The sequence below is a fragment of the Salvia hispanica genome, chromosome 3, assembly GCF_023119035.1.
Source record: "Salvia hispanica cultivar TCC Black 2014 chromosome 3, UniMelb_Shisp_WGS_1.0, whole genome shotgun sequence".
NCBI lineage: Eukaryota > Viridiplantae > Streptophyta > Magnoliopsida > Lamiales > Lamiaceae > Salvia > Salvia hispanica.
In genome coordinates this window covers 53851548-53866389 of record NC_062967.1, presented here as the reverse complement: position 1 = coordinate 53866389, position 14842 = coordinate 53851548, and the positions used below count along the sequence as shown (strand labels likewise).

Genomic DNA, 14842 nt, shown 5'->3' with positions numbered 1-14842 from the left:
GGGCGGTTCACTTTCAACTTCATCTTAGACAGGGGCTTCACAGAAACGGACGCAAGGGCTGGAGATGCATGAGGGGCTACCAACGGCTTGGATGGGGGAAGGAGTTTCTGCAGTGACGAGCTTCCCTGACCGGGCTGCCTGACCACTTTACTGGGTCCAGGGGGCAGCTTCTGCTGGGTCTGGGAAAACTTCTCCTCCAACCACTCTGCCATTTTCTTCATAATTTTGACCGCATCGGTCCTCCTATTATTTTGGGCAGACGACCATTCGGCCAGAACATCCAGACTCCCCTTGATTCCCTGCAGCTCCCTCTTGACTCCCCCGAGCTTCTCTCTTATCACAGCCATCTCTTTCCGCAGATCTTCCACGTCCGCAGTCATCACACCCTCCACCAGGTCCGATTCCCTCTTTACCTTGTCCACGTTTTCCCAAACATTATAAAAGCACACCTCTTCACCTTCCATGTACAACAGCCCCTTGTTGAAAAAATAGTCCAGACTAAATACCTCCGGTGGCTCACACATCGTCACATCCGGTTCTGCCTTCCCGAACTTCATTATAATAGTTGCGTTTGATGTAGGCACCCAGCAAATGACAAGTGTACATGTGGCGAGAGGGATTTGCGGCCATTTGATGGCAGGCTTGTGCTAACTTATAACCCAGGTGGACTTTAATTCTTTTGGACATGCACCATGTGAAGTATAACTCGGTAGTGGTGAGGGCAGAGCTCGCGGTTCCCATCAGATTGTATCCGATAAACTCCTACGCGAATCTTAAGAGATGGTTTGTGATGTGTAGGCCCTTCGAGACACTCGTCTTGAACTTTCCACTCCTACCATGCGGTCTGTGGCATAAATCTTGGGGTGTTCTTTGGTGGTCCAAACATCCGCTCATCCCAGATTCCTTCGTCATCCTCAGCATTTGTAAACAGCCCCATCCGCAGAGACCATTCTCTAATGCTCATCTCGTGCTCTATGTTGAAAAGACAGAAGGAGATCGCATCTGCATCCGGGACAGTGGTTGCCTTGAGCTTGAAAGTCGAGAAGAACTCCCTCGCTGCTACGAGCGGTACCTCTTGGTCACTATGGTTTAGCAACCATTCGAAGCCAATGTCCTTAATGAAGGACATGAATTCTTCTTCTGACTCGATGTATTCCAGAGTCTTCAGATCAAAGCGCTTCCCTGATTTGGCCAACTTGCCCACTGCACTCCTGTCTCTGTATGTTTGAGCTTGCTTGGGTCATCAAATTTCGCCATGGACGTCAGCAATTTCTTCGTAACCCAGATCTCTGTCCGCTCAAAATTTGGCAACTCTTCTTCTTCAGACTCTTCCTCTGACTCGTGCTCCACTGCTGGACTGCCAGGTCCAGGGAATTTAGATGGTGCACGGAGTGGCGTCAGTGCTTCCTCCCTGACAGAAGAGATTCGCTGCGACTTCCTGGACTTAGGAGCGGCCACCTTCTTACCCTTTATTTTGCGCTCCATAGCCACTTGGCGCTCCTCGGCAGCAACTACCTCTCCTTCCGACCCAGGTGTCTCTCCCTCCTGCACATGCCCTGCCCCTGGGGCAAGGAATTCTGATGCCCTGGACTGTTCTCCATCGTCCACCTCATCCAGCAGACTCCTTCTTGTCTTTCTCCTTAGTTCCTTACACTTTACTGGTGAATCCTCTGGTGCATCATCCAGATCTACAATTTCTAATGGCCCGTCATCCTTGGGCCCTTGTTCTTCAGCAATAATGGGGACCTCATCCCCTCCAGACTGTTTAGGGATTTTTCCCTCAGCAAACATGATCAGGGTTTCCCCCTCAGATGGTTTTGGAGTCTCCTCCTCAGGTTTTTCCGGGATTTCTCCCTCAGTAAACATGGTCGGGGTTGCCTCCCCAAATTCGAACGGAGTCCCCCCCTCAATATACAAAACCCTCCACGGACTTCAAAATAGGGGTTCCCCTCAATAGGCTTTGCAACAGAAATATTACCTTCCCACGTGGCCTCATTCCCAGACTCGTCCACCGCCATCCTATCAATCTCGTCCGCAAAACCGCTAACGGCCTCCTGTTCCTCCTCAAGTCCACCAACCTTTTCTTGTTCTCCGATGTTTGGGCTCCGCCCAGTCTCTGCATGTGGCTGGTCTTGGGGTTGGGCTCCCTCTGAGTGTGGAACCGGTAGTTGGGTTGTCGATTCGCCAAGGATCATCTGCGGTTGTTGGCAAAACGCCGAGAATCGGTCAAAGAGTCTCATGGCCTCCTCTTTGCTGCCAAATTTCTCCTCCAACTCCTTCAGGAACGCCTCCTCTTTAGGGTTTTTGACAGTAGGGGGTTCTGGAACTGAAGTCGGGCGCCACTCAGAGCGTATATCAAGAACTGGAAAAGTTGCCAGAATCGGCGGCTGTTCGGACGAACCGCCAGACGGTGGTTTGGTGGCGGGGTTTCCCTTCCTCGCAGCAGTATCTTGTGCCTTCTCCATGGTTTTTTCTGCAAAAATTCGCAAAATCTAGGGTAAATTTCGGGGTTAGGGTTTGAGAGAAATTTGGGAGAAATTAGAGAGAATCGTGAGAGTAGAGAGAGAGAGAAAGGTCGGTTAAAATTTTTTTGATTTGAAAGGGAAAGAATAAAATTATTGTGCTTTTTAGGATAGGCAGGCGAACGGTTGCAAGGTGATGTAAGCAACCGTACGCCTCCTAAAAAGATGGATTTTGAATTTCAAAAACTAGCCGACTTCCCTCCAAATTCTTGTTCTGAAAATCCTTCCTTCCCCTAGCAACTCACGATTCCGTACAAAAATAAAGGTGAAACACCAAATTCTCAGGTCGAGGAGTATGAGTGATAAAACAATTTCTCTGAAGAGTTTGGTGCTTCGAAAATATTTTTGGGAGATTAATTTTTTCTTTGTTGGGATTTTCTTATATTAGAAAGCAATTAAACTATTTACATTTGCAAATGAGTATTCCCAAGATTCCCTAGGTCAGTGTACAGATAAACTCTTATTTCCCATTTTACCTGACCTAAGAATTCATTGAGAATAGTCATTTGCCTGACCAGTTAAGAAATAATAACGGATGCATGCAGTGGCACTTCCTCCACCACATGCAGATCCGAATTATCCCTGTATACCTTTACCCTGTGTCCATTGACTAGGAAGGGAACAGAATTTGGGGCGCTTCCTTGGATCTCCACTGCTCCATTTGCTCGAAGGCCAACGATCGTGTATGTTCCTATTCACTTGGATTTCAACTTCTCAGGCATCATCTTGAGCCGAGATTGAAAAAGAAGTACTTTCTGCCCTACTCGTAGTTCCTTGACCCGGAGGTTCTTATCATGCCAGAGCTTTGTTCTTTCCTTATACCACATTGCTGAGTCAAATGCCTCTAGCCTTAGCTCCTCCAGTTCTTGTAGTTGCAGCTTCCTTTCTTCTTCACAAGCCGACGCCTTCATATTCATTTCTTTTATAGCCCAATATGCCTTGTGTTCCACTTCCACGGGTAGATGACACATTTTTCCGAACACCAATCTATAGGGTGACATCTCAATTGGTGTCTTGTAAGCTGTCCTATAGGCCCAGAGAGCATCATCAAGGCGCTTAATCCAATCTTTCCTCGTGGTGTTCACCGTTTTTTCCAGAAGTGTGTTCCCTGGTCTGAGACAATAGCTCTAGGCACTCCATACCTGTTGAAAATGTTCGTCTTCAGAAATTTAGCTACTTCCTTCGATTCACAGGTGGGTGTAGCCTTCGCCTCTATCCATTTTGACACATAGTCCACCGCGACCAAAATGTAAGTGTTACCATGAGAAGATGGGAACGGTCCCATAAAATCCATTCCCCAGACGTCAAAAATTTCGCAAACTATTATCGGAACTTGAGGCATCTCGTCTCTCCTTGAAATTTCTCCTGTCTGTTGACATCTCTCACAGCATTGACAGAATTCAAAAGAATCCTTATTCAGTGTTGGCCACTATCCAAGACCTTTCTGGCAGTCTTCCTAGGTCCAAAATGACCTCCACATGCCAGGGCATGGCAATGATTGAGCACGTCCCTCTGTTCCCATTCTGGAATGTATCGTCGGATTACTTGGTCTGAGCACATCTTCCAGAGATAAGGATCGTCCCAAAAATAGTATCTAGCCTCACTCTTCTACTTCATCCTCTGGGCTCGGGTTATTTCTTAGGAACCTGGCATTTCTCCTATGACTAAGTAATTAGCTAGGTCAGCGAACCATGGCTCTGTATTCAACGGATGCTTCCCTTTGTCTGATGTTCCTTGACCTGTTACTACCAACACTGTTTCCCAATTAATAGGTCTAGCAGATTTCCATAGATAATAATGATGTTCCTCGGGGAAGGCATCAGGTATAGCTTCGTCCGTGTCCCCTTGAAATATTCGACTCAAATGATCTGCGACCTTGTTCTCCGTCCCCTTTTTATCCTTTACCTCCCAGTCGAATTCTTGCAGTAGTAGCACCCACCTGATCAACCTTGGTTTGGACTCTCTCTTGGCCAGGAGATATTTAATGGCTGTGTGATCAGTGTATACTATCACCTTCGACCCTAGTAAGTACGGTCGGAATTTCTCAAATGAGTATACCACGGCCAACATTTCTTCTGAGCCTGGTTGAGGGTCTTTGAGGCATAGAAAATGACATAACTTTTCCCTTCGATCTTCTGACCGCTCCTACCGCAAAATCACTTGCATCGCACATTATCTCAAAAGGGTGATTCCAATCTGGTGCTCTAATTATTGGTGCAGAGATGAGCTTATCCTTCAGCATTTGAAATGCCTTCTTGCGGTCTTCATTAAAGACGAACTCCACATCATTGTGCAAAAGATGAGTGAGCGATTGTGCAATCTTTGCGAAGTCTCTGATTAATCTTCTATAGAATCCTGCATGCCCCAGGAATCCTCTAACTTCCTTCTGATTCGTAGGGTAGGGTGATAAGGCTAATTTCATGCATCGGTAATGTGCGAAAAAAATGTTATAATTTGCTGGGTCTAACACGTTTCCTAAGCCAGGTGTGTGAAGAAAATTGCTAGATCAAGGAAGTTATGAAGGAGATGGTCTAGCAAGATAATGGAACGAAATGAGCAGGAATTACGAGGAAATTGGCGTGATAAAGGAAGTCTACAGCTTGAGGGCAACAAAGTCATTATCTATACCTCGCTGGGCCCACTAAAACGCCTATAAATAGAGAAGAGCATGCAGCGCAATGGATATAGTCTTCCACTCTTCTTAGCTCATACATTTTACACACACTTGGGAATGGTTCTGGGTAATTGTGATAGAGGGGGTATTTTCTAAAGATTTCGTGCTTGGCAACACCGTCCTAGTGAAGGCGAAGATACAATTACTTTTAATTTAAACTGTTTTTGCTAGTTTCCACCGTCGAACTTCACTTTTGGGAGTCGACTTTGATGTTGATAATGTTCTACTGCTTTACCGTTCATGGATCTGTGTTGAGCTGTTTAATTTCAAGTTATTTTGCATAGATCTCTCTGCTGTTAGCGTAATTCTTCAATTGCTATGTCGATCTCTGTTTATTTCGTTATTGAGGTGTTTGATGTGGAATTTGGTGACAGATCTGTGGTTGTTTGAGTATTCGGAGTTCTTATTTGTAAAATCTGACGTGATGGAGAGTTTCTTCTGTTGGGAGTTCATGTCGGACGCTTGGATCCGGAGTGGATTTAGCGTCTGAGGTCGGTTTGGCGTGTGGAAAGACAGTGGTAGATAGAATTGTTTTATTTCCTCTTGTTTTCTATTTCACTTCGTCTAGGGTATGCAGATCTGTTAAGTTCTTCGTTTATTATGCATAGATTTGATTTCAAGTTAGTAGCTCTGCTTTTGATTTGCTTATGTGTTTTCTTAAGAAGTTTTATGCGAATTTGGTTGTAGAAGACGATGTCACTGTCAGTTAGTACGAGAGTTAGTTATTCTGCCACCTTTTCAGTCGTACTTTGCTTTTTAGACGTGGTCCCCACCGTAGAATTATCTCCTAGGTCTAGCTGTTAGGTTAAGTTTCTTTCTAAGGTTCCCAAGTCAAGTTAATTTTAATTTTCCTCAACCCAAGAAAATGCGTGGCAGCAGCCAACACCAAAAAAATACTCCCAAGTCCTTGATTATGAGTCTTACGCATCCTTCTCTGTGGGATCGATCCCTACTTCCCTATACTAGGTTTAGTAAAGTGGTTGAGGGTTTTTGAAAAAAGGGAAAGTGCTTGTGTGTCCGACGACCGGGATTCCGCACGACCCACGAGTTCCTAGACCAAGTGATCTAGTGGACTTGCTGGATCTAGGGAACCTGCTATTTCCTTATTTGAATTTCACAACACGTAAAGCACACTGCACACACTACTTATTTTCCCTTCACTTCATAGGGTAGCTTCGAGATCACATCCACTTTGCCCTTATCCACTTGAATACCCCTCTCCGAGACCACATGACCTAGGACTATTCCTTCTGGCACCATGAAATGGCATTTCTCAAAATTTAGGACCAGATTCTTGTCCTGACATCTTCTCAATACCAGATCTAAATTGGCTAAGCACAAATCAAAGGAATTTCCATACACCGTGAAATCATCCATAAAAATCTCAATACACACTTCCAGCAGATCTGAAAAGATACTCATCATACAACGCTGGAATGTGCCCGATGCATTGTGATGCGAAGCATATTTTCTATATCTTTCCCCTTAGAATACACATTATTATGTAAATTATAACTCATCAAATCATGTTTTTATTGAAGTTTAGGATGTAAAAAGCTGACTGGAACTCACTTAAACATTCCATCAAACACTTGGTGTGCTATGTTAAAGACAAGCATTTTTTCTCATTGTGTCATTTCACCAAACAGTTGGCGTGCACTGCGAAAGAGTTCCAAATTCAGAGTTGAAGCAGCAGCAACCACTCGCCCAGGCAGACATTGCACCGCCACCCGGGCCATTTCTTCAAGTCGTGGGCGTATTGAACCGACCGGGCGAGATTTTGCACCAACGACCACTCGAACGGGTCAGTTTCAGAATGCAGAAGGATTTCAGCGCTCAACACCCGTTCAGGTCAATTTTGCACAGTTTAACACCCGCCCGGGTCAGTTCCAGAACGCGTACGGAGTCCAGAGAGGGTAGATTTTATGTCACTCGGCCGGGTGATTTTATAGCTTAAAAATCCACCCGGCCGGGTAGAGCAATTTCAACTGAAAAACAGCAGTTTCTCGCACAGCAGGGGCGGTTGATTTGGAAATAAAAGGAGAGAGGAAATTTGACAAAAAGGGACGACGAATCTGGGGGAGAGTTGGGACTTGGAAAAAATCAAGGGAGAAAGGAGAAGTGCCGATTGTTGTTGGGGGATTATTCAAACAATTCTTCATCAATTTCTCCAAGCTTACTCCACGGTTTTGAGAGTTTTACATCTCTTTTTCATTCTTCCTAGTCCGATAATGCTAGGCTAAGAATTCTAGTGTTGCTCCAAACATGTAAATGGATAATTTATTCGTGTGATTTATGCTATGTTCTTATTTATCTTATGATCGTCTTTACCACAATTTAATTACTTGAATCTATTACTTTTGATGCATCAATAGTAGTAGTTCCATAGTCTTATTTAAATGTCTCTTCAACTTTGAATAAGATGGATCTTTGTGGTAATGAATTATCAATTAGAATTGTTTAGATGATAATTTGATAATGGATTTCATAAGCTAATAGTAATTGATCTTTGATTCTCGCGCATCCGTAGGATTCTTAGATTAATGAAAGCTAGTTTATAGAATATGTGTTCAACTATTCTTAAACTATTGTATGTCAAGCATGTTCAATGCTAGCATCGCGAATAGATTTTTATAGTCCCGTAATTCATAAGATAGAATTAAATATTAGAATAAATCATTGTTTTATCCGTGAATGTGTGGAGTAACAATCTCATCTCTTGTTTCATCTTGCTAGTTTATTTCTTTTAATTGTTGTTGCTTATCTTGAAATCAAAATCTTCAAACCAAATTACTTTTTATTATGTATTTTGTTTGCTTTAGAATTATATAATCTTTGTCTTCCCTGTGGATCGACACTCGAAGTACTACATTCGACGATGTATTCTTGCAGTATCGTTATAATATTAGAGTTATTTTAATTAAACTTGTGTGAACTTGCACTTGATATTTGAACTCGAATTTTACACATCACATTGCACAGACCAAACGACATTCTTCTGTATGCATAAGTGCCGAACGGACAGGTAAAGATTGTTTTCTCCTGGTCTTCAGGATCCACATATATCTGGAAGTATCCACTGTATCCATATAGGAAGCAAAAGTATTGCTTTCCAGCCAATCTTTCCAACATCTGGTCAATGAAGGGTAGAGGAAAATGGTCCTTCCTGGTGGCTTCATTAAGCTTTCGGTAGTCAATGCACATCCTCCATCCAATCACCAATCGAGTCGGCACCAACTCATTTTTATCATTCTTGACCACCTGAATTCCTGACTTTTTAGGCACCATGTGAACTGGGCTGACCCATTCACTATCTGGAATGGAGTAAATAATACCCAAGGACAGTAGTTTAAGGACTTCCTTCAGAACCTCCTCCCTCATGTTTGGGTTCAGCTTACGCTGATGAGCCTTTGCGCCTTCTTCCAGTCTGATATGGTGCATACAACATTCTAATGAACTCAATCACAAATATATTTTCATATATTCATTTTAATATAAGAATTAAGAAAATTGTTACTCCCTCCGGTCTCCATTAAATGTCTCATATTTTCTTATTTGAATGGTCCTCAATAAATGTCTCCTTTCACTTTTACCTCTTTAGGTAGTGGACCCTACATTTCTCTAACTTATTCTCACTCATATTTTATTATAAAATTAATATATACAAGTAGGATTCACATTCCACTAACTTTTTCTACCCACCTTTACTAATAAATTCAAACAATTTCTTAAAATTCGCAACTCACGTCGGTGAAATATGGGACATTTATTACAGACAACAGGAGGAAGTATTAAATATTGCCAAAACCTTCAAGCAAGAAGGGTCGTCATCCATCATACAATCTCATGGGCACATGATTATGATAAATAGCTAAAATTGCGAGCAACAATAGTATCATTTATCTATACCCATGATACCAACAAGTTTATGAATATTGAGTATTTAAAAATACAATGTCCAACAATATTGTGTGCATCCAACTAACTATGAACCCAATTGATTAACGGACTTCAAAAGTTGCTGATAGACAAGAAAAAGTGTCCATTTAATTTTAAAGCAATGAAATATTTCAATCCAATAAGCAGTATACAACAGATTGTGAATTAGACTACGAATGGTTCGAGTCGATCAGATTTTCAAGATTTGTATACACTCCACATAGAAATCCAATCAAGGCAATTACGATGAATATATTAGCAACTATAAATAGAGAATAAAAACTAGGCGATGGATTACAACAACAGAGCATAGCAACATCTAACACAACTATGTTCTTCGATAAAGAAGCTACTTAAGAGTGCTGTAACGGTTGGTGCCATGCTTCGCCCAGTGGTCTTTGAGATCGAGGGGAGAGGAGAAGTCATACCCCTCTCCAGCGAGTCGATTGAGCAGCTTGTTGAATGCACCCCCACTCATCTTTCGCCCCCCAACTCTGGAGTAGCGTTTGTTCGCTACCTGAGGCAGTGGATACATTGAGATCGTGGTTGTACAGCACGCGGATTGCCAGCCTCCGTTCCCCCATCTGTAGCATGGCTGTGGCGAGCCTGTGCACGAGCAAACAGGGACTGGCATGGCTGATTCATCAAAATTGATTTGATTTAAACCCAGATTATCCTTCCAGGAGACTTGCTTCTCTAGGTACTCATCATCACTGTCCAAACCCTGTTCGTTACTCCAACCATTGTACGCATCAGAATTTACCTCCTCTTTTACCACTGCTTCCGCACTTCTTTTGCCTGCTCTCGGAGGCTTGGCTGATTTCGTTCCTTTTCCTTCTTTGTCTTTCGTCTGCCTCCCTTTCCGAGGCTTGGGGGTTTCGGCAGTCTCTGCAAGAAAAATTTCATTTCCTCGTAGGTTTCCTTTAGGACTATATCCAGCAGCTTCAGAAACACGCACTTGATGTTGTTGCTGGTACTGAATGATACGTTTGCCCCCACTTGCAAGCTCATTTTCATATGAATCAGGGATATCGGTGTTGTCGTTCATTGAGCTCTCTCGATATCGAAGAGAAGCAATCGCTTCATCCCGTTCTTGCATGGCAGCGTTTCTTTCAGCAATTGCTGCATCTCTCTGTAACATTGCCATATCACGCTCTTGAAAAGCCCTCTTCCTCTCCTCCAATGCCATGTTCTTTTCTCGGATGGCAGCATCTCTGTCGGCCGTGATGGCCATAAAGGTTTTTATCGTCAAGTGATTGTGGTCCTTCATTAAAGCATGAAGTCAGTAAAGATAGCATCTGATAAAGATGAGAGGTTAAACATACATTCACAGTATACCTATTTTCTTTACATAGTTTACTACTCTCCTATTCCCCTAGCTACTAACCATCCTCGTAATGCATGGAAAGAGATGAAGATGAATAAAGACAATATATTACTATTAGCTTATCGCCAACATTCTACATTTGGAAACTTTTTATCATATTTTACACTATTTTACGCTACTCTTAACCAGTTGAAATTTTCACAGGTATGCACACAGAATATACTGTCTACCACGATTGAGAAATTAACACAGGCACCGAATGATTGAAAACTGCAATATTCATACCATCATTAACAGTAGAACTAGTCTAGAAGTCCATCCTCTAAGTTTCTTTTCCTGCAAGAGGCAAATAACATCATTCAGAAAACAAAGCTCAGCAAATACAAGATAAACTATCACCAGCTGATTGTTCTTCTGTTTGCATCAAACTTATACAACTCTATAATCCTAGCCACCAAAAAGCACTCGATCACAACACCTACTAGTCGTAGATAACATCAATTCAGTCATCAATAGGAATGGTGATTTTGTTAATATTGATTACCAAATTCAAGGAAAGAGAGGGGGAAAGAGAATTTCACATACATTGGCTGTCCTGACGGCCGATCAAGTACACAAATGGAAAGTTCCTATCAAAACTTTGAATTTTTTAGCTGCCTCTATTGTGCCAATTAACAAGATAATGAAAATGGATAGGTAGAAAAATTAGGCGATCACTTAGGCAAAATGCCTGCAAAGAAGTGATTTTTGAAGCCATGAACATGATGCTTGATCGGGAAATCTTGGTCAAGAAGCTTCTACAGGTCTACCTGCGAAATGCCACTGACTTAACTTCATTCTAACAGCTCAAGGTTTCAAATACAACCTAATTAAGGTCCCTCTAATACAAAACACAATGCAACATCTCTGTAGCCATTGAAATGTACAGCAAGCCGTGCCCCGTTTGAAAACTATTGAGAATTGTATGGATAATTTTGTTGAAAATAAAATCGAGGCAAATTACCTACAATGATGATGGAGGATTCGAGCAGTTCATATCTAATCGAAACGAACACATTAGAAAAAAGAAAAAAACAAAACAAAACAACACAGTTCATAGCTGCTAATGTAGCTTCATTTTCACGAGACCGAGTTTATTGGGTTGACTTTGTAGCTCTTAGTAAAGCATCAAGTTGAACAATTCCCCATTTAGAGAAAAAGAAACTGGTAAAACAGCACAAACAAAATAAATAAATGATTACCAACTAAAACGCCGGTGTAGGAATTCAATTTACGATCTTCACAATTACCGACCAAATTGCGAGCTGTAAAACGAAGATCAGAAGGTGCAAATGGTCAAGATCAGAAACAAGGAAACTCATTTCAAAATAATTAAACGATTAACGAGGATCGAGCTAGCAGATCGGGAAAAAGTGAATTTCAACGCAAACCAGAGAGAGGCTTCCGGCGATGAAGAGCTCAGCTTCCTTAAGCTCTCTTTCACTCTCTCCCCTCTCTTCGCCGGAGAGAAGAGAGCTGAGTGTGCAGGCGAGAGAGAATAAAAGATGCCTCTTTCCTTTTTGAATTGGGAATTCGGACCTGCTAAGTGGCGTCGTTTTAGTGGTTATGAGGATGAAACGACGTCATTTATTGATCTACTCGAGTACGGGTCGGAGTTGAACCGTATACCGTTTTGTTGTGCCGGAACTGCGCTGCTATGTCCATTCCTTTGCCTTCTTTGCTAGTCAACTAAATTGGTTTTGAAACATTTATACTAGTATTAATGATCGGATTAATGACAGTGACATGATTTATTTTTCATGAAAGCAATACTTACTAGCTGTGTGAAAATTAAATAATTTTGTCAGAATAATTTCTAGTGTGTAATATGCATCAATGATCAAACTAAAACTGAAGTGTTGACTTAAATTTTACGATAATAATTTTAAAATATAAAATTATCAAAAAGTCATGCATTTCGTAGATTGTTGGAACTTGGGGTACAAAGTATTAAGTATATGATCACCTAAATTTTTACTCTTCATCCCCAGAGTTGAGGCACTATGGATTTGGGATTCATGTGGATGTAAACCTTAATAAATGCAAACTTAAATTTATAATCTATAAATATATAAAAATATAGTACATGCTAAGAAAATTTTTCCGCCCACATTCATGAAATATTATAACTATACTATAAAATTGCATTAGCATATAATATAAATTACTAATATATGATTGATTTGACATAGAAAATAAAGGGATATCAGTCAATCAAATCACACTTTTTTTGACCATTGGATAGAAACAAGGTGGTCTCTTGCTCAATTTAATTTATTGACCAATGAAATTATGACATTTATTACAATCTCATTGGTTAATAAATATTTTATTTATTATTTAAATATCTTTTATTATTCAAATATTTTATATATATTTGTTACAATCTCATTGGTTAAGTAGACTTCTATATGAGAAAGAACATGGGAATACAAATGTGTTGAAAACATGATGAGTGGTTCCTAGAAAGAAGACAATAAAAGAAATTATATATAGGGGGTTTTAAAGATTTCTCCCATTTATCAACCAAATTGGATTCAATGGAAGATTCAGAGAAGAGACATGACAAGTGTGACAAACTAATGATTGCATCATCCAATTTGGTTGATAAATCGGAGAAATCTTTAAAACCCCCTATATATAATTTCTTTTATTGTTGACTAACATGATTTTGATGAAGATTCAAAATTAAGTAATGCATTGGGAAAAGTAGGAGCAAAGCTGAAAAATCCAACATCAAACTGAGGAATCATCTGAAGATCTGAGGTACAATTTTTGTGGGTTCAGTTTTATATGTCCATTGTCAAATTCTATGGTTGCACAATCTTCTACTGCAACATTTGATAAGCTATGTAGAACGTGGATGAGATATAAAGATCCATGTTGATAGCTCTCTTATTTTTGTTAATTTTCTAGTTCAGTTTGTTTTTTTTCCTTCAGAGCTAAAGTTCTCTCCGCAGAGAAGCTAGTAGTAGTTTTAATTTTTATCTGTCTTTTGCATTAAGTTTCATTTTTTATATTTTGTCCTTTTAATTATTTTTTCTTTAAAAAAAATTAAAAAAGAAAAAAGAAAGAAAAGAAAAGGACGGGAGCAGGGTTATCGAACCGCTGAGTTAACCTCAGCAGCTCGCCGAGAGAAGGACAATGAGGACAGACCATCCTTAGTGGTCTGCAGAACTGCTAAACCCGAAACTGCATTCAGCGGTCCGCTAAGGTGATTTAGAAGCGACATTCTATATAAGGTATGTTTCCTCCTTTCATTCTTTCATTCATTCTACTTTCAAACCCTAGCACCCACTTCCCCTATCTTCATATTTCGTTTTCTTAACATTATTCGCGCGCCCACACTGCATATTCACATCATTTAATCAAATTCTTTGAATTCTACCAATTGTTCTTGTGCTCAACTGTCAAACCAACGTAAGATACGTTCTTTTTGTAATTTCTAAGCATTGATCTTGAAGTCTTTCATTGAATGACGTTGTTGTTGGTATATATTTTGGTAGTGCGGATTGGAGTTTGATGGTGAATAATATACTTGTGATAAATTGTTAGTGAATTTGTGAGTTGAAGTTATTGAAATTTAATAATTTATTAATTGTTGGGTGTGTTTGAATATGCTTAATTCTTGTAGATGAAATTAGAATACCTCTTTGGCTTGTTGTTGATACGCATATTCAATGTTCATAGCATTGTTTGACTATTTTAACTTGTCTGACTTGTGTATATCTAGAGCCTATATTGGTTTGCATGATCTTGATATATTGTTTAAAATTCTTGCAAATCATTAAGGGATAGAGATCATGATGGGGGGTGATTTTTGAATCAATGTAGATTAGTTGTCTTGCATGTTTAATTTGTTTTACATATATTTAATTATTTTTGGTATATTAATTCGGCTAGACCAGTGGTTCAACCGGTCTGACTAACTGAACCTTAAATCGATAGCTTCATCAATTCACTCACCGGTCCGGTTTTTAAAACATCGACTAACATTATTTTAGTTAACATTCTTCTCATTTATCTTACTTTGTCAGTTATTACATTAATTATCGTGTCATCCCACATGTCTTTATTTTTTTCGGAGAGAATATTAAATGAGCAAAACCCAGGGGGTTAAAATGTTAATACATGAACAGTCCAATGGAAATAAAAGATAGTAAAGGGGCAAGTGGTGCAAAATGAAGTTTATCACCAAATTAGTTGACTAGCAAAGAAGGCAAAGGACAGTGGTGCGCGGTTCCGGCAAAACATATGGGTCCAAAAACGGTATACGACCCGAACCCGAGTAGACCAATCAATGACGTCGTTTCATCCTCATAAACACTAAAACGACGTCAC

At 40.4% G+C, this 14842-nt stretch overlaps 1 protein-coding gene across 1 annotated transcript; it reads right to left on the bottom strand.

The window, feature by feature from the left end:
- Positions 1-9275: 9275 nt before the first annotated feature.
- LOC125216430 (protein BASIC PENTACYSTEINE6-like) lies at positions 9276-12168 on the bottom strand. Its single transcript, XM_048118140.1, has 4 exons — positions 11893-12168; positions 11704-11766; positions 10748-10798; positions 9276-10399 (listed from the first exon to the last, which is right to left on the bottom strand). The coding sequence occupies exons 3-4, from the start codon at positions 10751-10753 to the stop codon at positions 9485-9487; spliced, it is 921 nt and encodes a 306-aa protein (XP_047974097.1). The 5' UTR covers positions 10754-10798; positions 11704-11766; positions 11893-12168; the 3' UTR covers positions 9276-9484.
- Between the last annotated feature and the right edge of the window lie 2674 nt (positions 12169-14842).